The 25,506-nt window shown below is 34.4% G+C and overlaps 1 protein-coding gene and 1 long non-coding RNA gene across 2 annotated transcripts; one reads left to right on the top strand and one right to left on the bottom strand.

Annotated features, from left to right (window-relative positions):
• Positions 1–16,652: 16,652 nt before the first annotated feature.
• Positions 16,653–17,276, top strand: LOC147497662 (uncharacterized). The gene has a single exon (XM_086562959.1). It carries the CDS (start codon positions 16,653–16,655, stop codon positions 17,274–17,276), a length of 624 nt encoding a protein of 207 aa, XP_086419085.1.
• Positions 17,277–23,339: 6,063 nt separating this feature from the next.
• LOC147497661 (uncharacterized) lies at positions 23,340–24,584 on the bottom strand. Its single transcript, XR_015195209.1, has 2 exons — positions 24,361–24,584; positions 23,340–24,067 (listed from the first exon to the last, which is right to left on the bottom strand). It is a non-coding gene; the product is annotated as an uncharacterized LOC147497661 (long non-coding RNA).
• Positions 24,585–25,506: the final 922 nt, after the last annotated feature.

The raw sequence follows: 25,506 nt of genomic DNA, 5'->3' as shown, positions 1-25,506 counted from the left end.
AAGATCATCAGAGAAGTCAGTATTTCATATATTAACTGATAAAAAAACACTCCATGCTAGCCAGTCAGATTTACTGATACTAGGAATTATCATGGTTTACTACAACATCTCAATGGTCTATTCCCTTGATTATGAAACGTTTTGTTCGCTCGAATCATTCACAAAATCACAAGTTATTAATACTTTTTTGCAACTTATATGTACATAATGCAGGTGATAAATCACAAAGAATCCTTTTTCAGAATCCTACCATGAGAACGTGGTGAGAAACTAACTATAACACAACGAATGTATAATGTCCTAGCACAACAGAAACACCGAAGGAACATACAGAAAATGCAAGCAACAATTCTGAAAATATATGTGTAATACAATCGTCTATAGCTGCCATTGGGGTATCCCGTGAACAAGTTCGTTAAAAAATGCATAATTTTGGTTTGTGACTGCTCTAGCAATATGGGCAAAGCTTATAGTGCTAAACTGTTTGCATATTGCTTCGAGTTGCTTATACCCGTATTTTCAGCATATTATATTAAAACACTAACCACCCAACTCTTAATGGATTAGTTAATTGATATGTATTAGTTATTGGATATGGACATGGATTAGTTAATAGATATGGATACGGATTAGTTAATGGATCAACGACAGAATTCTTATGCCATACAACTGCTGTCATATTAAAATATATATAAAGACATCAATATTAACGAAGCATTCAACAAAAACCTATTGAAAGCATATGCTAATATATAGAAAGAAATCCTAAGAAAACACATCAATATTCACGAAACACACACCATCATTGAAAGGTTTACGAATTCCTTCCACTTCCTTCCACTGAAGGTTCATTTTTTTTCCTAGACTGAAGATTTTTCCCTGGTACACCATCCTTGAAAGGACTCCAAATTCCTTCCACTGAAGGTTAGTATTTTTTTAAGGTTAGTATTTTTTTATTGTTAGTACATTTTTTTGGTACATAAGAAATACAAACACACTTAATCAAAATGTTTTCTCATGCTTCAACCTCATGCATGGCAAAGGAAAAGCCTTTACTTCCGCTTTCCCTTTCAAATTGATCACTGCAAGTTCTAGCTCGACAAACTCTCCTGTAGATGTGGATGGGTAATTGGTCATCTTGGGAACTCGCAAAAGTAGACTAGGGGCTTCAAACATTTAATCGAAGCAATATGGGCAAACAACTGAGTACATCAGAATAAACACAAGTCAGTTGCTTATAAAGTAATATGTGTCAAGTATTATATAAAGATTGAGAAAATTGGCTTCACTCATTGTTGGAGAAACTCTCCACAAGCTGCGATTTTGCTATTTTGCTGATTCTATTGCTTCACCACTCTAACCACCACCATCACTAATACGCCCCAGTCCACCAATTCCAGATTTATCCACACTGACACCTCCAATTAACATCGAGTTTTACAGTGTTCAACTTAAATTTGGTCCAACACAACACATTTAGGTGCTTTTGAGTTAACTGACTCCTTTTCTTTCTAGGCTTCCAGCAATATTCTCTTCTACATGATTTCGGTTGACGAGAATTTATCCAGTAGAAAGTGATGGACACCAACAAAAATCCAACTTGAAAAACTGCATTAAGTATTTGATCAATTCAATGGAAGTCCAAATAAAGAGATGATTAACAATTTGAAAGCTTAACTAAATCAACACGGTAATGTTTCAGAAAAAAACATAGTTACTTGGTTTCGCAACATGCGTGCTAAGTTGAAAAGAAAAGCACTCATTAACGCAGAGAAAGATTCGGATGAAATTCAAGTAGAGATTCAAATTTCTCCAAAGAAGACCAAGCCTAATAATATAGAAGAAACTTTTGGTGACATTGTTCCTTCACAAGAAAGTATGTCTTAACTTACAATGATTCTGACAAGTACTTTATAAATTCATCATACTAATATTACTCTTAAATTGCAGGTCAGCATCAAGTATCAATTAGAAGAACAACAATTACAAAGTCTACCCCAGCCAAAAGAAAACAGAGGAGGAAAACACAAAAGAGAAGTTATAAATCTAATCATCTTAGTAGAATGAAACGTTTTGGTAAATATTTTCTTCTTATGTATTCAATTTATTATTCTTATAGCATCAAATACTTTATTAAATGACATATTATTATTTTTTAAACAGTATCTATGCCCGGAATAAGTAAAGAAGAAGCTAAAATAAATAGAGCTAAACGAAAAGAGATGCTGAATTTGAAGAGCATTGGAAATGATAATTACATTGACGATGAAAGTGATGATGATTGCCTATCACAAATGAGTGGATCAGATTTCGACATTGAAGTGGACAATGAAACTGAAGTTTCCATTTCACGTGGAATAGATGTCTCACATAAAAGTAATTTTCTTACAGCAATGTTTTATATTCTTATTATAATTAAATTCTTTAATTTTAATTAACTTTTTGCCTTGCAGGAAGTTGTTTTGAGCCTTTGGATTTCGGATGTTCAACATCCATATGTTCTCACTGTGGAGCTATTGTCTGGTATGAAGAAAGGAATGATAGGAGCAAAAAACCTATTAATCCTAAATTCTCCATATGTTGTCAGAATGGAAAGGTTCAATTGCCTCTCCTAAAAGATACTCTAGAATTTTTGAAGAATCTTTTGGATTGCAATGGAGAGTCAAAATCGTTAAATTACATGGAAAACATCAGTATTTACAACTCAATGTTCGCGTTCACATCTACTGGTGGACAAGTTCAGAGCTCAGTTAATGATGGAAAGGTACCCTTTGTTTATAAAATAAAAAGGCAAAATCACCACAAAATTGGAACATTGCTTCCAGCTAAAGGAGTACGTCCAAGGTTTGCACAGTTGTACATACATGATACTGAAAATGAAGTCACCCACAGGTTGAACTCTCTTAGTAAGAAAATTGTTAAGAGGAATCCAAAATATACTTTAGATTCTAGCATTGTTCAAGGATTGATAAATATGTTGAATGTTACCAACGAACTCACCAAGACTTATAGAATGGCAAGGGATAGATTTAAAGAATGTCATGTGGCCGACATCAGCATACAATTGATTAATAGAAAACAAAAAGATGGAAGACTTTATAATTTGCCATCATCAAAAGAGATAGTTGGTCTAATCGTTGGCAATGGTGATGAATTTAACGAGCACAGAGATGTTATTGTGGACAAGAAAGGATTTGGCTTGAAGAGAATCAACGGATTGCTTCCAAGTTTCATGGAAATGCAGTATCCACTTTTGTTCCCCCATGCTGAAGATGGATACAGACTTGACATTCCATATAGAAACAATGCAGTAGTTGGAAAAAGAAAAAAATATTAGCATGATAGAATATTATACTTTTAGATTACAACTCAGACGCAATGAAGGCCAGACTATAGTTCGGGGGAAAAAATTGAGACAACAACTTTGTGTAGATGCTTATACAGCTGTTGAACAAAATAGAATGGATTAGGTTCGAAATAATCAACAAATGATTAGGGCAGAATTGTATCAAGGATTAGTAGATGCAGTTGTTACTGGTGACACGAGGCCTGGTACTGTAGGCAAACGGTTAGTTATTCCTTCATCTTTCACAGGTGGTCCGCGGTACATGGTACAGAACTATCAAGATGCCATTGCAATATGCAAACACACAGGTTCCCCAGATCTCTTCATTACTTTTACATGCAACCCTAAATGGCCAGAAATCCAAAGATGTATTGACATGATATCTCCTGGTTATAAACTAGAAGACTTTCCCAATATTGTTGCAAGAGTTTTTGAGATGAAATTGCATGAACTGATGACTGATTTACAAAAGCGCAAGAAATTTGGAAAGGCTTGGGCAGGTAACCTATATACTATACTGTTTTAAATAATTTAAAAAGTCATAATATTTTATGAAAATGTTAATAAACACGGTTTTTGTTAATGTTTTGCAGCATTATACACTATTGAATTCCAAAAGAGAGGTTTACCACACGCTCACATTTTACTTTTTCTGGACAACACTTCGAAGCCTACTACTCCTTCACTAATCAACAAGCTCATATCAGCAGAGTTATCTGACCCAATTGGTGACAAAATTGCCTATGATTCAGTTCTAGAATTCATGATACATGGGCCATGTGGAATAGAAAACTTAGATTCCCCTTGCATGAATGAGAAAAAATGTACTAAGTTCTATCCAAGACCGTTTAGTGAAGAAACAACTATTAACAACAATGACTTCACAGTTTACAGGAGGCGGAATAACAATCGAAAGGGAATGAAGAAGAATATAGAAGTTGATAACAGATAGGTTGTTCCACACAATGTTGATTTGATAGTTAAGTACCAAGCTCATATTAATGTGGAACATTGCAACAAGGGAAGATTAATCAAATACCTTTTCAAATACATTAACAAGGGAAGGGATAGGGCTACTGCAATTATTGTTGAAAACATGGTTACAGATAAAGATAGTAATCATCAAATAGTAAAGGACGTTGATGAAGTTGCAAATTTCTTAGATTGCCGATTCTTATCTGCTTCTGAAGTGGTTTGGAGACTATTGAAATTTGATATTCAGTACAGAAGACCAGGCGTTGAATGGTTACCATTCCATCTTGAAGGTGAGCATTTGGTTTATTATAGTGAGAGAGATGATGCAAGAGATGTAGTAAAGAGGAAATCTTCATCAAAAACCAAGTTCACAGAATGGTTTAAAGCAAATGTTGAGTATCCAGAATTAGCTAGGGGTCTTACGTATGTCGATTTTCCTACTAAATTTCTATGGGATAAAAAGGAAAGAAAGTGGAAGCCAAGAAAAATGGGAAGAAAATTGGACGTGTCTACTATGCACATCCTACTTCAGGAGAGAGATTTTATCTGCGACTGTTGCTAAATATCGTCAAAGGTCCTTTGTCTTATGAAGATATTAAAACTGCTAATGGAAAAGTTTATCCAACTTTCAGAGCAGCATGTCAGGTATATTTCATTACATATTTCATATTAACTTTTTTTTTTGTATATTGTTTTCTCGCCTAAAATCTATCACATATACTTTTAGAAGTTCAGAAGTTCAAATTTATAAACACTGTATTTATAAATTGATAACCACACATAAAAGCATGTAGCATCATATAGAAAAAACAATACATGACAGATTATAGAATGATACCTCAATAACGAAGTAGTCTGCATAAGCCACATCACTTATTTCTTGTGATTTATCAATAACCAAATGACTAGCAAACAAGAAACATTCAAAATGTTTGAGAGACATACTAAATAAGAGATACCAGGGGCGACTCTAATGGGTAGTCTACCTAGGCAGCCTCCTAGGGCCCCCACAGTATAAACTAAGAAAAGGGCCTCCACTCAGGTACCTTTCAAATTTTTGGTATGCAAAATAAAAAATGAGACAAGTGGAGTAATGTTTAGAACAGAGTTAGAAAGTTACTTCAACAAAAGCCCACATATCAAATAGACTCCTACTTATGTTGATGCACAAACCAAATTTGGAAATAAACATCATGATTGAAATAGAGTTTTCATAAAAGAGAAACACTATAAAGATGAGTTTAACTAAACTTCTAAAACCATATCATAATAGATCCTTATAAATTTAACAACACAACTTCCTGTATACCACAATGGCAGTAGCAGCAGAAGGTAAAAAAATAACTTTTTATACTGACAATTTTTATACAGGCTTATGACACGCGCTCCTTTTTGTGTGTGTAAATGGTATATAGATTATGCAGATAGATGATGGTCATTGAACAAATAGAAGTGTATCAAAACCTAATTATCCCTCTATAAGTAAATGATGAGTAGGGTATCGTTCCACTTTTAAGTGTATGTTTATATGAAGGACAGGACTGGAAAGGAGGTTTGAGGGATTAAAATCTATAATTGTAAATATTTTAGATTGTAATGCTAAACTAAACTAAACTAACTAAACTTATACTAAAGCTAAGAATTGGAAATAGGGAGAGAATATGAGAGAGATAGATTCAAGAGATTCAAATCCACCAATGCTTTTGATTCAATGACATTTTGCTTCATGTTGTTCTCTAAGTAGACTACAATCGGGCAATCAAGCAAGTGTTGATGCCTTTTTGGGTGAAACATCGTTAAACAATTAACTCTACTTAAGGTTGTTCCTATGTTCATGTTACTAGTATCTTCTTTCCTTTTATGTGAGCTTGGGCAGCTATTCAATGAATCACCATCTAAGGCAAACACAAGGAATACTTCCCTTACTCTAAAACACTACACAACTAGAAGAAAATTAGAGAATAATAGTATAATATTCAATTACAATAAATAAAACTCTATTCTAGCATTATATTCAACTGTAATAAATAAAAGCATGTCACTAGCAAATATTCAATTGCAATAAATAAAACCCTAAACTAGCATGATATTCGATTGCAATAAATAAAAACCTTAATCTATACTTCCATCCCCTAGTCTGGGCAATGGAACTAATAACTAAAAACATAAAGAACTAACCTGATTGAAGAACACCATGAACCAGAAGAATCATTAAGTCTTAAGCACCGGCTTCATCTCCTCCCTTGAAGGAGAAGATTAGCCTTCCATAAATAAGGAAGAACATGAAGAACGAGAAGAAGAAGAGTTGAAGAACATAAAACTAGAAAGACTAATTTATTCAGACTCAGCTAGTTAAAACCGAATATTTTATTATTAATCACTCTCTGCCTCAAGTTTTGGAGACAAGAATATAAGTGAATTGACAAATTACATGAGGCACTTAGGTCCTCTATTTATAGGGGTTACAATGAGCTCTAGAAGCATTCCAAACCGTCATTTGTTTCCTAATACAAATAGACTTCTTTCAGAGTCCAACTTCGTCTCCAAAATTGAGAAGGAATAGGCTACAGTGTCGGTTCATGCGTCTGGACGCATAATTCATGTGTCCCAGACATGAGCAATGCGTCTGGATGCGCGATCCATGTGTTCCAAACGCATGAGTCGCGTCTCAAACGCGAGACTCTATTTTTCCTCTTTTGCGGGTTTTGGTCCAAGTAACGAATCCTTTTGCCTTGGGCTTCCAAATAGGCTTTAAAATAGGTCCAAGTTGCATATTTAATAGCTTCAATTCCTTGGCCTTCTCCATGATTGTCCACGAGCTTCCCATGTGATCCTTAATGTTCGAATTGCTCCATTTTACCCTTTTTTCTCTAATATTCTACAAAACTCTCTTTTTCACCTGTAGAATCTTAAAACATAACTTATAAACATTATTAGTCCACTAAGATGGCTAAACAAGAGGCATAATCGAGGGTTAAATTGCACTTTTTGAGCACTTATCAGCTTATCATAAGTATCGTAGTGAATATTTTTTTAAAACTTACACAATTTTTATTTACTTTTGCAGATTATTAATAAGAGATAAGATCATCTACGAGGTAATTTCATAATCTACCAAGGTATTTATTCGCTGTATTTGTTCTTAGCAATAGAAATAATAGTGCATGTTTTACAAGTTAATATGGTTAAAAACCTAATTCGAATAATAAGAAAAAGATAGTTCAGTATCATATTCATATTTTTTGTTATATATGAATCAAATTTTTTATTAATTGTGACTAAAATTTGATCAAATAATGTAGGTAAACCACATGGATAGCATAGATGTTGAGGAAAATAGTTTCAACTATAATGGAATGATGATTACTCAAAAATTAAGTGATCCGTGGATTATAATTGAGCAAAACAGACTCTGTTACTACAGGATACACAAGAATACTATTTATTATGAAGACTACAAAGGATTGATAGATGAAGTGAAAAATAAAGTCCGGGGAGATCGTTTAGAAAAAAAATAGAAAAGAAGAATTTAGAAGAATAATAGGGAGAAGAAGATGAAATACTGATGAAAAGGAGCAAATAAAAAGTTGTGATGTTAGACTTACCTTTCAGAACATATTAATTAAGATCAATGCATTAAACTAACATCAAAGAATAATTAACGGAAAATCATAAACTGAATGCAATTGCATTAAACTAAAATCAGAGATTAACTAATGAGTTTTATCAAGGTCTGGTGTTTCTTTTTTATTGAGAGTAGTGCAAGAAATTTAAATGAGTGATTAATATAATTTTCATATCTCATAGCTATGCATAGTTGCTAATATTTTTTAGAATAATTTAATATAACGACACCCGTTCGTAGGACGGGTTCAATAACGGTTAGAATTATTATTATATAGATTGATAGGGGGTTGATTTGAATTAGATAACGGTTGATTTGAACGGCAAGTTAACAAATTACCTGGATTGACGAATTTAAAAAGTACGTTACCCAAATTGACGAGAAAAAAAGTACGTTACCCAAATTGAATTTTTCAGAAAAGTAAGTTACCCACTTTGGCTGTTTTTTCAAACATCTAGGCATCTGGTGTTAATCACAAACTTCATGGCTTGTATAAAATCAGCTTGAACAATTGACCAACATACCTTAAAGAAACAAGTACTGAAGCCATCTGGTCCAGGGGCTTTGTACCTATCCATGCCAAAGAATGCTTCAATGATTTCCTTCTCCTCTATGTCACTAGCCAGTGATTCAGAATCTGCGTCATTGATGGTAGCTTTAACATAGAGCTTTTCATAGAACTCACTTGGTACATTAACTGGGGCTGTGACACCTAGCAGAGCTTTATAATGGCTAATAAACAAATCCACTACTTTACAATGTTCATTATGCTTGGTGCCTTGTTTATCAATCACTAACCATATCTTGTTTCTGCCTTTTCTTTCCTTAATAATGTTGTGAAAGTATGCAGTGCACCTATCACCTTGTAAGTACCATGTACACCCAGACCTCTGCATGATGTCTTCATACTCCATCCTTAGTAGATCACTGGTGTATTCTGTAGTTCTTGTTGTAGTTTAAATAACTCTAGTCTAGCTTTTTCAGTCCTCTTCTTGAGTTTAGAGAAGTTTTTCTTAGACCAGCCTTTCAATACACTCTTCAAATTATTAAGTTTGTAACTCAACGTAAATCAGGGTTGCCTTGACATTGACTTTGCCAACTGCTTCTCACAATATTATGAAATTCAGGGTGTAGAGCCCATGCATTGCAAAATCTAAACGGGTACATCTTCTTTGTATCAATGAACCATGAGAGAATGAGAGGAGTATGGTCAGATACTCCTTGTGGCTTGAATTCTGCTTCTGAAACTGGAAATGCATTAATCCACATGTTGTTGACCAAACATCTATCTATTTTGGAGTATTTACCAGAGTTGTTAGTCCAAGTATAAAAAATCCCCACATATCGAAGATCAGACAAACCTATAGCTGTGACACACCCCATGAACTCAGCTAATTCACTAGGGTGGGTGGGTTCACATCCAAGCCTTTCAGGAGAGTAAAGGATACTGTTAAAATCCCTACACATTAACCATAGCATGCATTAGAGTAGAAGGCTGCAAGCTAATTAGATCATTCCATAGCCTCATCTTATCATGCCTAGAGTTCTTTGCATATACACAAGTGAGCAAAAAGTTTTGCCTTGTAGACAATAACTGTACTTCACAATGCAAGAGTTGGGAGGTTTCTTGAATCAGATTAACATAAACATAGCTTTGGTCCTAGCATAACCAAATTCTACCATTTGGATCACTATCATAGTTACTAATATAGGACCAAAAGGGGCAGCAGATTTTCCTTATGGTATCAAACTTCTCCTTCTTTACTTTAGTTTCTAAAAGAGAAAACATACATAACTTGTTTTCAATCCTTACTTTATTCACCTCACTAGCCTTTGAGTGCTCATTTATTCCTCGAACATTCCAAACTCCTAACTTAACCATTAAAATTATAGAGGGGGTTTATTGGTACCTGATCCCTTGGATCGAACTTTTGCCCCTGACTTTGTGTTTTGTTGTTGTTGGTGCTTCCCTTTTCCATGACTGTTGTTAGGAGATAGTTGTTGTTTCATCTGTGATTGAGTTTCTCTTTTCTCTGGTTGTTTAACAAGAGCTGGAACTAAAGCCAAATAGTTCTTTTCCACACTTGCATTCTCCTCCAATTCATGATCAAAGAATACTTCAGTCTCTCTATCAAAGTCATTTGTTACTTCATGAAAAGTTAATTCATCTCTCACATATGTAAACTCTTCCAAATTGGCATCATACATCACCCTCTCAGCTTTAGAGACTTGAAGTTCAGGAAGCATAACACAGAAATCCCCATTTACTAAAATTTCTTGTACATTCTGCTCAGGTTGCATCACAATAACCTGACCATGTTGCTAAATGGGTGCAACTTCATCAGTGAGGAGTTTAAACGAGTTACGTAGCCTAATAGGAGTGTCCACTCCATAGGGTACTATAGTGGTTATTGCATTAACCATCTGTGAAGTGATGGGTGTCACCTTTACTACTTGCACAATAGGTGCTTGTCTGAGTGTATAACTTCGATCTGATGAGTATCGGTTACTTCATACAGAGCTACATGTTCATTCGAGGCAGCAACTTCATTAGTTACCCTTTATACCCAGTGTTGTAGCCTTTGAGGCCTTGAAGTGGTTGAATTCCTTCTTCTTGCTTCCGGTGCAGAGGTACCTTGAGCATTTGTCGTTGGGCATTTGGAATCCTTATGTCCTGCTTTCATACATATTGAACAAGTTGATGGGATCCACATATATTCCACCCCTACATCCGCAGTGATACCATGTCCCAATTTAAAACTCAGACAATCTGGATATTATATTTTGCATTGATAAGGACTTCAATGCAAACCTTTGCAAAGTCCAATCTTGTCTTACTTTGCGTTGCTTTATCCCAGCAATGTGGTTTTCCTATACGACTAGCAATGAAGCTTATACCTTTCTTAGTCTACATTTGTTTTGGGATGTCCCATAGTTTTACCCAAATAGGTACTGTGCTCATGTTTCTCCTAAGAGTTTCCAACTTTGGCGACCATGGTTTGATCATAAAAACTCTACCTGCAATAAACAGATGTCCAGTCTGGAGAGCTTTTAGTCTATCCTCTTCCTCTCTAAACTTAAAAAAGTATGTATTTAAAAGAGAGAGAATACAATTGGAATGTTGATATTTTGCTACATACATTTGCACATTTGCATTAAATTAATAAAGGGTTATACTAACATAACACCCCCCCCCCCCCATTACAACCCCCCACTATCCCCTCCAAATTAACGGTCAAACGTAGTCAACTAACTTTTCCGTCCTTTGACTAGTCAAAACACATAAAATTATATTTATACCATTTTACTCTCTTATATTTATTTATTTATTATTATTCTATAGGCCCCACAAAAACAAATGTTTTCGATTTTTTTAATAAGTTAATAAAACAGAAAAAAGAAAATAATTAAAAAACAAGAAAATTAAAAATAAGTGGGGCTCACAGTAGAAAATTAATGTTTTTTTAGTTTTGTGGAGCCACATAAAAATAAAAAGAAATTTTGATTTTTCTCTTTAAAATTCATTTTTTTTCCTGTGGGCCCTATCATAATGAAAAAATAATAATTTTTCTAAAAAAATATGGGTCCCACAAACACTAAAACCTGACTTCATTTTTGTTATTTTTTATTCACTTTAAAAAAAAAAAAAAACTAAAAATAAGTGGGGCTCATAGTAGAAAAAATATATTTTTTAGTTTTGTGGGGCCACAAAATGTTTTTTAAAAAAAATTGGTTTTTCTTTTTAAAATTAATTTTTTTTCTTATGGGGCCCATCATAATAAAAAAAATATTCTCTTAAAAATATGGGTCTCACAAACACTAATCCCCACTTTATTTTTTTGTTTGTTTTGTGGGACCTATAGAATAATGAAAAATAAATAAATATAGGAGAGTAAAAGGGTATAAATGTAATTTCATGTGCCTTGACTGGTCAAATGACGGAAAAAGTTAGTTGACTGTGTATGATCATTACTTTGGGGGGAATCACTAATTTAGGTTATAATTGGGGAGCGTAATCCCAATTAGAACTACTGGTGGGGGAGTATGTCAGTATAACCCATTAATAAATGAAGCAGTCTTGCAGGAGAGAAGATATTATGAAATCTTTAGAATGAAAAGTAAACATTGAGATATGACAAAGTAACCATAAACGATAGCTTGTAATCAACATACCTCAAACAGTGATCTACCATTGCTGTAAATGAAGTCAACACTTCCTTGAATAAAACATTCTTTGAAAAAGTGCTTGTCTTTATTTAATTTGTTGGCCAATAGGATGTCTTGGTAAGTGAGGAATCCACAACAGAAAAAGGCAGCTTGATCTCCCTGCACATTAATTGCAACTACTTGGGCACCGTCTCTCCCATGAGGAGGAGCAAGGTTCTTTGCAGAAACAAAAGTAAATAAAATGATATTAGTAGAAACACATAGCAATGAAAGATCATTCTATCATTAGATTGTGCAATTAATGAGGGTGTATTATCAAGAGTTTGAACTGGCTCCTTAATTCTGGTGTTGTGCACCACATGACTTCGGCTAGGGACTGCCGTGAACCTACTCACATTCTATTTGGCAGATGATATTTTTGTCTTTACTAATGAGGAAAGTGCGGAACCTTCTTCAGGAACATATCTTTATAGGGTAAGGTAGTGTGGTTGCTCAATCATTCTTAAGATGCATAACTATACACAACATCGGGATTTAGACATGGTCTAGGAACAACATTAAAAAAAGTGAAGATGTGATTAGGAATTTTATTTGGTCTAGGGGTCCGAGTGAGAGGAAATCGGTTACCTTGGAGTGGGATAGTGTGTGTAAACCTATAGAAGAAAGCGGCTTGGGATTGCGAAGCCTAGGAAAGGTATTAAAAAATACTTCATATAAAAAAAAATGAAAACCAAATTCTTGTAAGGATGAGTAGCATAAAGAAACATAAATAAGAAACAAAAACTAGAGAAAAAAGATATGAGATTGACCATGACTTAAAAAACTTTTGTATATCTATGAAAGACACTATTTTTAATTTTCTTTTTGCAGATCAAATGATCAAGTAAACTAACATTAATACATGAATGTGTTGTTTCTAATTTTTATTTTCCAATACAATTTACAAATCTACATTCTAAAAGAGATGTAAATATAGAAGAGATGTAAATCTACATTCTAAATGATCAAGTAAACTAACATTAATATATATTCTCTAAAAAGTAGCTACTTAAGTTAACTTAAAATAAGTACGTAGGTAAAACTTCACCTAGAAAATGAATTAAACCTCAATGTTTTGTGGATATGATATATCCACTATAAAGATCATCTCCATAAAATTTTAGCTCATTTGGAAACCTTCAACATTGGCAAAACATTATTGCAAAAACTCCACATTTTTAGACCGTTAGATTTATTTTTAAAGATGCCAACAATTTTTATCTATGTTATGGGTTTCCAAATAAGCAGAAATTTTGTGGAGATGATCTTTATGGTAAGTGCTTTGATAAGAGCCCAAAACTGTAGTTTTAACCCTTTAACAGTCATACTTTTGGACCAATTATGTGAGTAATAATTAAGAGTTAACACTGATTACGTGTTTTTATGCATTTCAGGCTTCAAAGTCCATTATGTGCAGAAATGTGCCACTTTAGTGAGATAAAGGAGAAAAGGTCGGTTACTAAGGAGTTCCGTGATTAAAGGCCAAGATTCAAGAACATAAAGCCTTTCTAAAGCCCGGTCAAAAGCTGAAAAGTCGACACGGGCTGAAACAGCACACAAGTCAGCAGAACTTCCGAAAGCCGTATCTTTGAACTCAGACCTCGGAATTGGGCCTACCTTATGTCAAAACGACCGGCTCGGAAAGAGCTTTCCAATGGTCTAAGCCTTGACCCAATCAGAGGAGCAGAAGTGGACGAAAAGTCTGTGGAAGGCAACTGCAGCTGAAGAGGTCTTTTTGGACTGAAAGAATTGGGTTTTGGGCCTGATTCTCTGGCCCAAAACATGGCTCCAAGCCCATGCACGATTTTTGAATCTGAAAGCATAAAAACCAAAGCTTAGCTCTTTGTTAATGGTAGCTAGTTAGACCTAAAATAATATAGATAATTCTAGATCTATTTTTATTAATTAAATTAAGCTTTAGTTCCATTTTCAATTCTTGTTTTAGATTATGTCTTTGAATCATTGTTCTTGATTGATTAGATAAATAAAATAGTTGTTTTCTCAATTTGAATTGTGTTATTTCAATTTATAGATCTAATTTTAATTCTTGTTGATTATCATTCAGTAGTTTAAATAGATTGAACCATTGTTAGTTAATTTAGTTAAGTTAAATTTTAATATGATGTGTAGTTATAATGAAATGGGAAATGATGGTTTGATGACTCAAGGCTAAAACCTCCATTAGAGGGGTTGATGAAGCCTTGATGAAAACTTAGTGGTATAGTGTAGAAACATTGTAGAATCTATTCCAATCTAGAAGGTCGTGATTCGCCATGAGAATGGGTGGACGACCTCACATGCTAGTTAGTACTCGGTAGAAATGCCATGAACACTAGGGATTAGAACTCGAATTTCTTGCCGTAAGAACGTAAGAATCGAGATACAAGAATCTATGTTAGGCTATTAAGTTGGATTTGAGGTGGATTCAATTCCCCTCTAATCCTTTATCTAGATTCAAGCACAATCATATTTCCATAGCATTCATAGTTAAATTCAAGTAATCAAATTCAGTAAGTATCGTAGTATATCACCTTCGTAAAGCTCTCATTGACTTAAGACCGACTAATTAGATTAGAAAACAATTCCATGCTAGAGCACTAGGAGTGGAACGAATCATTCTACTCCACTATATCTGTTCAATAGAAAGAGAGTAGAAACTTTGATAAATATAAACTCGTAAATAGTTTTAGTTTACTTACGTTTTGAGTTCATCGCTTTATTTCGTAGGTAAGCTATTCAATTTTATATTTTATCATGCTTCGTAACCACAAAAAAAAATTAGGCTTGAATTCATTTTATAGGTAAAGTTTTACTTACGTACTTATTTTAAGTTAACTTATGTAGCTACTTTTAAGAGAAGGAATATATATATATATATATATATATATATATATATAATTATATATATAAAATTATATATATATAATATTTTATTCTAATTATATATTTGTAAATATATAGTTAAACAGAACAATAAGTAAAACATTTTATTCTAATTATATTTGTAATATATAGTTATATATATATATATATTATATATTTAAAAGATCTTTGGGAATCCCCATCTATTATAACCTTTCATAAGTTATAAGTAAAACCTCTCTCTCTCTCTCTCTCTCTCTCTCTCTCTCTCTCTCTATATATATATATATATATATATATATATATTTGAAAAGATCTTTGGGATTTTGCAGATCCCCATCTGTATTATAACCTTTCATAAGTTAACATTACATCATCCTCTACTATAGAATTCAACTTAATACATAAAGGAGGAACAAAAACAATAGGCTCCATATTTTCGCCTAACGAGAGTTTTGCAAGGTGATATGCAGCTATATTTTCTTCTCTAGTTATAATATATATAGTTATAAGTAAAATTATAAGTAGAACATTATAATATATAGTTAGAATAAAATTATACTAAGTTGAGTAAAATTAGTGGAACATTTTAATTATATTGACAAATATATATTATAATTTCTCTTTAAGTGTATCGAATTTTTGAAATCCAAATTTTTATTTCAAAACGCTTAATACTCGTATAAAACACATTATGTACTATTAACGTATTGCGATTTTTTGACTGAATTGTTGACCAAATATTTCTAACATATAAACGAATAAAACTCGAATTATTCCCATCGAATAACTCCCGTATTCCGAATTGCTAACAAGGATAAGAAGTACTACCAAAGTACAAGTATGGAGAATAATTAAAATACCCAGGGTTTCGCAGTCTGTGTAACAAATTATGGAGACTCATGTTGGAGCAATTCCAAGTCTGGTTTTTCACTAGGACTGAATGCCTTAATAAAACTTACTAGCGTCTTTACTAGTTTGTTAGTTAGTTAGCTCATGGAATATTATTTGTAAGTGGTGGTGGTTTAACCATCACCCAACACAAAGCTGTAGCAGTTATGTTAAATTACCTAAACAATTTGATATCTTAAATATGATATGTTTTTAAAGTACATGCATGTTTTCAAGCTATATATATGTCAATAGCAGTCCTTGTAAAGACTAATCAAATAAAGCCTAAATGGTCATTGAGGCAGCTATATATTTAGGGATTTTTATGCAGTGGGATCCAGTATGAAACCTTGTTGTGGAGTACCTTGAAATTTTTGCTTAAAACTCCTAACATTTTTCAACAGAAATGCTTTGAGTTAGCACTATTTAGCAACAGACAGCTATTGGAATTTGAACGTATATATTCAGGCTGTAAAAGACTGATGTAAGCATGGTAACCACTATCTGAAAGGAGTATACTGGACTTCTTGGAGAACGAAACAAATATAATTTAAGTGCTACAAGTCATGGAGTTCCTTAACTTTGTGAGAGCTACAAGTTTAACTAAAAAAGCAGCTTCTGGTTTCAACAATTTCACATACATACGGAATTGGACAAATAAATGGTGATCCAACATTTATTTTTTTTTTAAATATAAAACTATAACAACATATTCTCATAATGTAAAAACAAAAAATATATATCATGATGACCAAGCCAATGGGATTCTGGAATGTTAGAGGTATTACCGATCCTTTTAAAGCTAAAGAAGTAGCTAAGATTATAATTGAAAATAATTTTTGCTTATTGGGTCTCTTAGAAACGAATGTAAAACAAGAAAAGTTTGATAACATTAGAAAGTATTCTTGTTATAAGTGGTCTTTCTACCATAACTATAATAGTGATCCTATGGGAAGAGTTTGGAATTACTTGGATAAAGATTATATTCATGTTGAGAAGCTTGTCGAAAAGAAACAAGCTATACATTCTCTGGTCACTTATCATCCACAAGGGAAGAATTTTTTTCTTACAGTGGTCTATGCCAGTAATGACTTGTCTGAGAGAGAAGAGTTATGGACCTTCCTTAAGGGTTTAACTAACTGTTTTTCTGAGCCATGGTGTGTAGTTGGAGATTTCAATAATGTGCTCTACTCACATGAAAGAGTTGGATGCAATGCCGTACACCCGAGGGAAACTAAGGGTTTTCTTGATTGTATAACTCACTCAGGACTAGTTGATCTCATGTTTTCCGGTAATCTTTACACTTGGTCTAATAATGCTGAAGTTTTGAACAAGAAGATGTCTAAGATTGATAGATGCCTTATTAATTGATCTTGGACTAATACTTTCTTGTTTGAAGCTGTTTTTTCTCCGCCTGGTATTTATGACCATTCACATATTTCTATCAAGTGGCACAATGCAAGAAAAGTTCATATGCCTTTCCGATTTTGCAACATCTGGCTGGTACATCCTGAATTCAATGAGGTTCTTACTTAGTCTTGGAATATCAATTTGGCAGGCAATCCAATTTATATTCTTAATGCTAAATTAAGATTTCTCAAAAAAGCTATAAGAGGGTGGTCTAGAGGCAAGTTTTCTAATTTCTCTGACAGAGTGGCTACTGTTAAGGAAACATGGTATGATGCTCAGAGATCTCTATATCTTGCACCTTTTGATCATATATTGTTTAAGGAAGAAAAAGATGCAAGAGCTTTGTTTCGACCCCCACCTACGTGGCAAACGTCCATGGGTAGGGGTCTCCACTTTATTCGTTTAATCGACAGGGCTAAAACCCAATTTGCAATATCATAGATCAATGTACAAGCCCATTAACTCATGTGTCTAAGGCTGAATCTTAGCCACATGGCTTGCCACTAACGTATATTAACTTATGTCCAGATTCGTTTCTTATCAAAAAGATAATTATCAGTTGAGAGTTATAGTCAATTACAATTACTTAAGATACAAGAATACTTGAGCTACAAGGAGTCTATACTCTACCTATATAAATACCAAACTATTTTTCATATAGAACTACGTTCTTGAGACTTGATCCCATCGATAATTTGGGTACGTAGGCAATCGAAAGGTACAGTCTCATCATTTACTCGATCACCATAGCTTTTTCACTACTTTTCTACGTTCTTCATCTCTTTTGTCACCACTTAGTGTTTTGATCATATTTGGTCGAAACATAATTGGTGTCGTCTGCGGTTCTTATTCAAAACCGATGATCATGTTCTACAATAGTTATGACGAATACTCGTCGAGCCTAAGTTCTTGATGTACTTACTGACGATCATCGCGAATGTGAGGTTCAAGGTCAACTTGGCGGTATCAGACTACTCCCTCCTATTCCTTTTCAACACTCGATTGCATACGACCCGGCTACCATTCCACCAATGCGCCAAATTATTCGGCACGAAGGCATTCTTGCTTTGAGAAAATTGCATTGCCCTTTTTTCATGCTGTCAGACGTCTTAAGCTTAAATCAAAGAATGAATAGTCGAAGTTTATACTTATCGAATATCCGCTGCGCAAGTTTTTTCTCAATGTCTACGGATCGAGTCACAGAATGGAAAAGTTACCTTAGCGCTTGCAACATTGTCTCTGACACTCGCAACATTATCTCTGACACTCATAAAGAGAAAACTTTGGTTTTGCTAATGACTGATTTTCTTATCGATGATATTCCTATGTCGAATGCATTACTCGATGAGGAACACATCGATCCCTAATTGTCATTACCTCCCGGGGGCGATGACTTGAAATACTTATCGGATATATTAGCTGATTGTTAGATTCACACCGATAGTTTGCATAATAAGTCTGGCTCGGTCTTGGTTTTTTCCTCTTGAAGCTGAATGAAGACATAATTGGGAGGTCTTTATGTTTGGGTTTTGATGCTTCACATAATATGGCCGAGTATGAAACTGTCATTTGCGGTATACGCACAACTCTTCAGCTGGGGGCGACTAAGTTACGATTAATTATTCTAAGTTAGTCGCTAGCCACTTTGAATGATAATATGCGGCTCGCGATAATAGAATGGACGTTTATTTGGACTTAGTTCAACAAATTGCATGAAATTTTATATATATCAGTATTGTACAGTATCCGCGTTATGATGTAAGGCATCCTGCTTCTATCACATACTTATCTGTGGAAAATTAAGTCGTCGCTATTACGACAACACTGGATTAACCACTTCTGCTGTCAGATGATTCCAATGAGCTTGGCACTAATAATGTCTTGGTATCTACCGATGACGATCATGCAGCTGGCGATGCTCTGGAATTCCTTATGACCAAAAACTCTATCACAACGGCACAAGTCTCAATCCTATCCTTTGTTGTTTAGGCAGAACAAACGATTTACTAGGCCTCGAAGAAATTCATCCAAGACTATGTGAACACCACTCCCGAGGGCAAAGTCTCGCTCACATAGTAATGACCCAATGGTATTGGTGGCCATACATGCCAAAGGATGTTAAACGTTTGTCCGAGAAGTGTATGCCTTGTCCAAAACATGATATGTGATATGGGTCAAACTTCCCGCGATGAAGCGTCATCCAATCCATAAACCTTGGTCATTTGCAAAATGGGGCCTTGACATTGTTGGTTTATTTCCGATAGCCCTGGCAGTGTTCGTTTCTTGCTCGTCGTAACAAATTATTTTACTAAGTGAGCAGACAAAATTGACAAGTTGAACGAAAAACATGACAAAAATTTGTTAGTCTGTTTCCAGTTCAATAGTTTCTTTTCCGTTATTATCTTTGCACTTTTTAAGATTTGGTGATCAATATAAAGTCTTTCTTTCACTTCAGTTCTAATGGTATAATTTTGTTTCCATCACAACATTATTATCGCTACGGACAAAATCTTACGAAGTTATCGCGTTTAGCTTCGTCAGTCTAAGTTTGAACGCTTTTTACGCTCGCTTAGTTCGTTACTATCGCTTCGACAAAATCTAACGAAGTTACCGCGTTTAGCTTCGTCAGTCTAACAAAAATGACTTATGAAAATAGTAGTGTGAGAAGAAAAATACATTCAGTCTGAATAGTCTTTCCCTTTTGGTTGGTCGAACTAGCAGATCCCCTTTTATTCTTATTTATTGATGGTCTTTCAACAGAGTGGTCCCCTCCATTTGGTTCATGTCCCCTAACCCCACTACCCTTCTTAATATTATATTCCAACAATTTGTGTTTCATTTGGAACCTATTTTTTGTCAAGTTGTCCAGCTTGTCATATACTTCAATATCAGGCCACTTAGCTAAGTCAAACACTTTCTCCACCTTATATTTTCTTCTACTAGTATATCCTCCAAACTCATGCACATTGTCATCATCACTGTAAGGGCAGCCATCACCTGAATCTCTACCCTCACTGTCATAATCTCTATTGTAGTACCCACCACCAGCACTAAAATATCTATCTTCACTGTCAATGTCATTGTCCTCAATACTATCATCCTCATCACTACTTATCACAACTGTTTCACTAATCTTCAAATACAAGTGAGTGTATCCTTCGTTATCATTCACAAAGCATGAGACCACATATATATACAACAAGTCTGCATCTGAAGTAATAACTCTAACATCATGACCTTCAATCCAACTGACTTCAATCACAGGAATAGGAGGGCACGGAATTGTCTTTGTCACCCAAGAAACTAATCCCAACAAGGTTGTTTCTTCAGCCTCCAAACAGTCAGTATCCACAATATCCCCTCCCTCGTAATGTAACACTTAAACATTGTGCCTCCACTTAGTTACTTTAAAACTCCCACCATAATTAAATCTAAAAGTTCTATCATTGTACATAACCATTTTTGTCCTGCAGACAAACAAGGAAACAATATGCACAAAAAAGAAACATTTTTAGTGGAATGAAGTACAAATGGTGAGATCGAGGTGATATGATAGTACAAACATTATTAACAAATACAGCAAGGTCAAGAACTAGGTTACAAACAAAACTTCAAATGCTTAAGTAAAAGTTCAACAATATACCTCAAGTGTTTTGCACAAACAGCTAGATCGGGTACCAATTATGAGAACTAGGGTTTCTTAATTAGGGTTGCAATTATGAGAACAAGTGTTGCACAAACAGCTAGATCCGTGTCCATGACAATAGCAGTTATGAGAACTAGGGTTTCTTAATTAGGGTTGTAATAATTTGGGGGGTTTTATACTATTAAGAGATTGGGGGGAAATATAATGATTTCCCGCTGTTACAAAGGTTAAATATGGTTTTTCATAATAAAGTCAACAATTGTCAAAGTCAAAAGGGCTAAAATAGGTATTTCAATCGACCAACAACCATGCCGGATGCAGCAACTCTTTTGCAATAATTTGTGTTTACCCCCAAGGGTATTGTAGGTAATAGAGCAAATATGGATGATTTCTGAATGGGGCCAGGATGGAATCGAGGGACTTTTGTGATGATTCAAAATTTGGGGGGTAAACACAAATGCATGTCATAAAATGGGGGGTTTTCACTAATAAACCCATGAAACAAAGTTGATAAACTCTCTTGGTTATATCATGACAAAAACAAATTAAGTATGGTTACATGCAGAAGAATATGAAAGCGTGTTGCAGACAATAACCAAATATGGGGTTGGCATCCTATGATGATTATGCATGTAGTTACAAAAAATGCAAGAGATTAGTACCTTGTTGCATGTAGTTTAGGGTCATTATCTTAGAGCAACCACCCAATGAATATGGTTTCTATGAACCTTCTGATGAATGGTCCCACCGCCTATATTTGTACGCATGACTTGATGGAGTGCGTAGATGCATATTCCTAAAAGAGAAAAAAGAATTGAGAAACAAAAAATGAGCACACCGTGGTTGATTCAAATCTTACCGGGAAACAAGCTAAGTAAGAGTGACAGACAACAGTAACCTACCCATGAAGGGTTGTATGGCTATCTCTAGTTGTTGAATTCTAACTGCAAAGAGAAAATTCAGAGGTTTGGGATGATACCAGTTGCACTGTGATTATGATTTGTAATGGAAATTGGGATGCAAAAATTTCAAGTCTAAGTTTTAAGAATATCGATCATGAATTCATAGGTTCGAGATTATTAATTAAGTACTAGACACAACAGTGTGATGCCATGCCAGTCGTGTAACGCAATAATAAGTAGGTCTTCTTTTGGAGTCCACAACATTTGATTATGTTTAAAAGCATTGAAATAGTCTTTGAAATAAGGCATGAATCATCAAAGATCTTTACGGAAGCAACAGTTTCCCTAATTAAGCAATTATAGTAAATCAAGTGGTGATTGCCACAACATTTTTACCCGACACTTTTTGCGTGGCCAGCTAATAAAGAAGCCCAATGTTTGAATATCCCGCAATATTTTCCAGGTCTTTCAACATAATATTAGAAAAAAAACACTCACAAAATTAAACCTAGATAGGGAGAAACTCTCCAAGAGAGATCGGAGGAAAAAGTAATTCTCAAGGACACCTTTTTTTTTTTAATCACTCACAAGGTCCGAGTAGATGAAATGTCAAGTATACCCTTAACACGAAATTAAAAATGGTCTAGGTAGATGAAATGTCAAGTATACTCCTAATGCGAAATAATAAATGGTCCGGCCCAATCGTAACGACCCAGTGTATATAGTATAAACAATCCTTTTTCATATCTATTTGGGGTATGAACAATCACTGTTCATACTTCAACATGAGCTATGAACAATCATTGTTCATACCTATTTGGGGTATGAACACAACATAATGTATGATCAGTAAGAACAATCATTGTTCATACCTCAACATATTGTATGAGGTACGTTCATTTATTTGGATATGAACAATCAATGTTCATACATCAACATAAAGTATGAATATTCATTCTTCATAGCAAAATGACTGAAAGGGTAAAATCGGAAAATATTTATTTAAAATCCAGGCTATATGTCCTTACGAGTTATTTTTATTCGAAAATTGATTTTCCGGGTTATTTACACCTGAAAATTGTGCTTGCGAGTGATTTAAACAAAACACTGGTTCCACTCGCAAATAACCCTTGGGACTAATTTCTTGTTGATTAATTTCCATCGGAAAGATTGGCAATTTCAACCGTTATTTTCTCCAACTTTTAGATCATTTTTACACTGCAATTATTGATTTTGATATTTTAGGATGGGTTAACGACCAAAATATACAACGTACTTTGGTTTTGGTTTCAAAAATTACAACGCACTTTGGTTTTGCTAATTGATCAATTTTGTTAAAAAATATTGGCAATTTCTACTGTTATTTTCTCCAACTTTTAGAACATTTTTACACTGCAATTATTGATTTAGATATTTTAGGATTAATCATTGAGATGAGAAAATTGCAAAAGGGGAGCAATACTTCTGCCAAGAATCTAAACAATGAATGGCTCCTTAAATTATGATGCAACAGGTGGATACTTGATATGTTTCATTCTTTTCTCAAAGGTTTAACCAAACTGATACCTTAAAAAAACAGTGATAACTGAAACACAACGATTAAAACTAAATCGGTATCTACTTATTGCAAAAAATTCATGCATGTCAAGTTTCCTGTCCAGCAATTGGAGTTTCACCCCTCCAAAGCAGCGATTGGACTTCTTACTATATGTCTATATGTGTACCATCTGACCACGTGAGCCAAGCGGTGACAACGCGACTTCTTTGACGTACTCCTCCAGTAATATTTACAATGAAACTCTGCTTCTCATTCAATGACTTGAAAGATAGGACATTGGGAGTGACAGAAATATTCAGAGAAGGTTGATTGCTGATTGTTGCCTTGTATGTGGAGTTCGCGAATCCAACATTGGTGGCGCTCCTGGGGAAATAGGCTGTGATGGGTGAATCTGGTTCGTAATAAACAGCCATGGAAGGATAATTCAGAAGTGCCTCGCCTCCTTTACTTGCATTGCAAGTAATATTCTCTCCAGTAATGATTCTAATTTTGTCTGCCGTGTAATTTAAGTTGCATAACATTTCTGCGTAGTCAACTTCCAAAGCATCATACAGCAAGCCGGGATTCACCGCTTTTACCGGATCAATTTGGCCAACACCATAACCAAATTCGCTTTCTCCTTCATTGATGGTTTTCATTGGGGAAGCTGCAAAAATATATAAAGATATAAATAATTAACCAGATTGAAGATTCAGTAGCATGCACTCTTTGGTGCTTTAGGTTAAAAATAAAATGTCGTGTTTTCAATAACATTTACTTTGATTGAAGAAGTATAAGATGTGCCGTTAGATAAATATGAGCTTTACAATTTATCTATGTGAACTTCGAATTTACCAAGCAAAAAATAGTGACATCGGACTACACTTAGTAGTTCGGTCAAAAATAATTAGTCCATAGATTCTTCCCATTTATGAAATTCACAGAAGCAAACAACCTTACCAGTGGTCATGCGAGCAGATTTAATGGCTGCAGGGGGCCATGTTGGGTGAAATGTTTTGACATAGGCAGCAGCCCCTGCTGCATGAGGATGTTCCGGAGACGATATTATACATTACTGAGCGTTGGTCGTATCCAGATCTTGAAACGAGGCCTTTTGGAGACCATGCCGCTAGAATGTCAACTCCAGGAGCACTTATATCTCTGGCTGCATAATATAAGCAGATAACGATGTCAATGACCAATAAGGGCATAAAAACAGTCATAATTGGGAAAGACTATATACAGACCCCATATCTCTCAAGGCAGACCCTATTTTTTCTCAAGGCAGACCCCAAACTTAAAATTGTCGTTGGACACACCCCAAAAACAAAAAAAACATTGTTTTCTCTTTTCACTTTTCACTTTCTTTGGCTGTTCTCTTTCTTCCTCCTCCTCTAAAATAAAAAAAATCAAGTGTTTAAAGTAATAAGAACTTGTTTATCCTTTAATTCTTCTTCTCTGGTTAATATCATCGTTTAAATTAAGCTCACTTTGTCGGTAAAAAATGACTTTTTATGAACTATTTTTTTCCCATTATTATTTTCATGTGTTTTATTCTGTTTTCTGTCGTTTATATTGAATTTGAGTTTACCCATTGTTGGGTTTTAATGCATTCGGTGATTTGAAGTGAGTTTAGTGTTCCAAGTTTGCATTTTTATGGACTTCTTTTTTGATGATTGATGGTATAGTTATTATGACATGGTGCTGCATTTCTTTTATTTAAGTCATTGAATGTAAATATGTTGTTGCAGGTTTTAATATTTTGAGTGTTTTCGCTACGTTATCTTCTGAGGTTTAGAAGGTCTCAAATGTGCAAAATCAACGTATCCCCTCAAAAGCTTCTCTGACTTTGTTTCTTTGAGTAAGGGTTTGTACTCAACAAAATACTTCTTGTTTTTCTCTTTCTTAATTCAGTCGTTTAAGATTCCAGGTGTAATAAGGTGGATACTTTAGAGACCATGCTATGTTTTTCTTTTGAAGTTTCGATTTGGATATGGATTGAGATTGATCAAGGCTTATTATATTTGAGTGTTTGAATGGCGAGAAGATGTTTCTTTATTACTATTTGCATCAAATAACATTTTTGTAGTGAGAATATTTCTTAGA

Source organism: Coptis chinensis, chromosome 5 (assembly GCF_015680905.1).
Source record: "Coptis chinensis isolate HL-2020 chromosome 5, ASM1568090v1, whole genome shotgun sequence".
NCBI classification, from domain to species: domain Eukaryota; kingdom Viridiplantae; phylum Streptophyta; class Magnoliopsida; order Ranunculales; family Ranunculaceae; genus Coptis; species Coptis chinensis.
The sequence above is the reverse complement of the archived record's forward strand: the minus strand, read 5'-3'. Positions and strand labels throughout refer to the sequence as shown.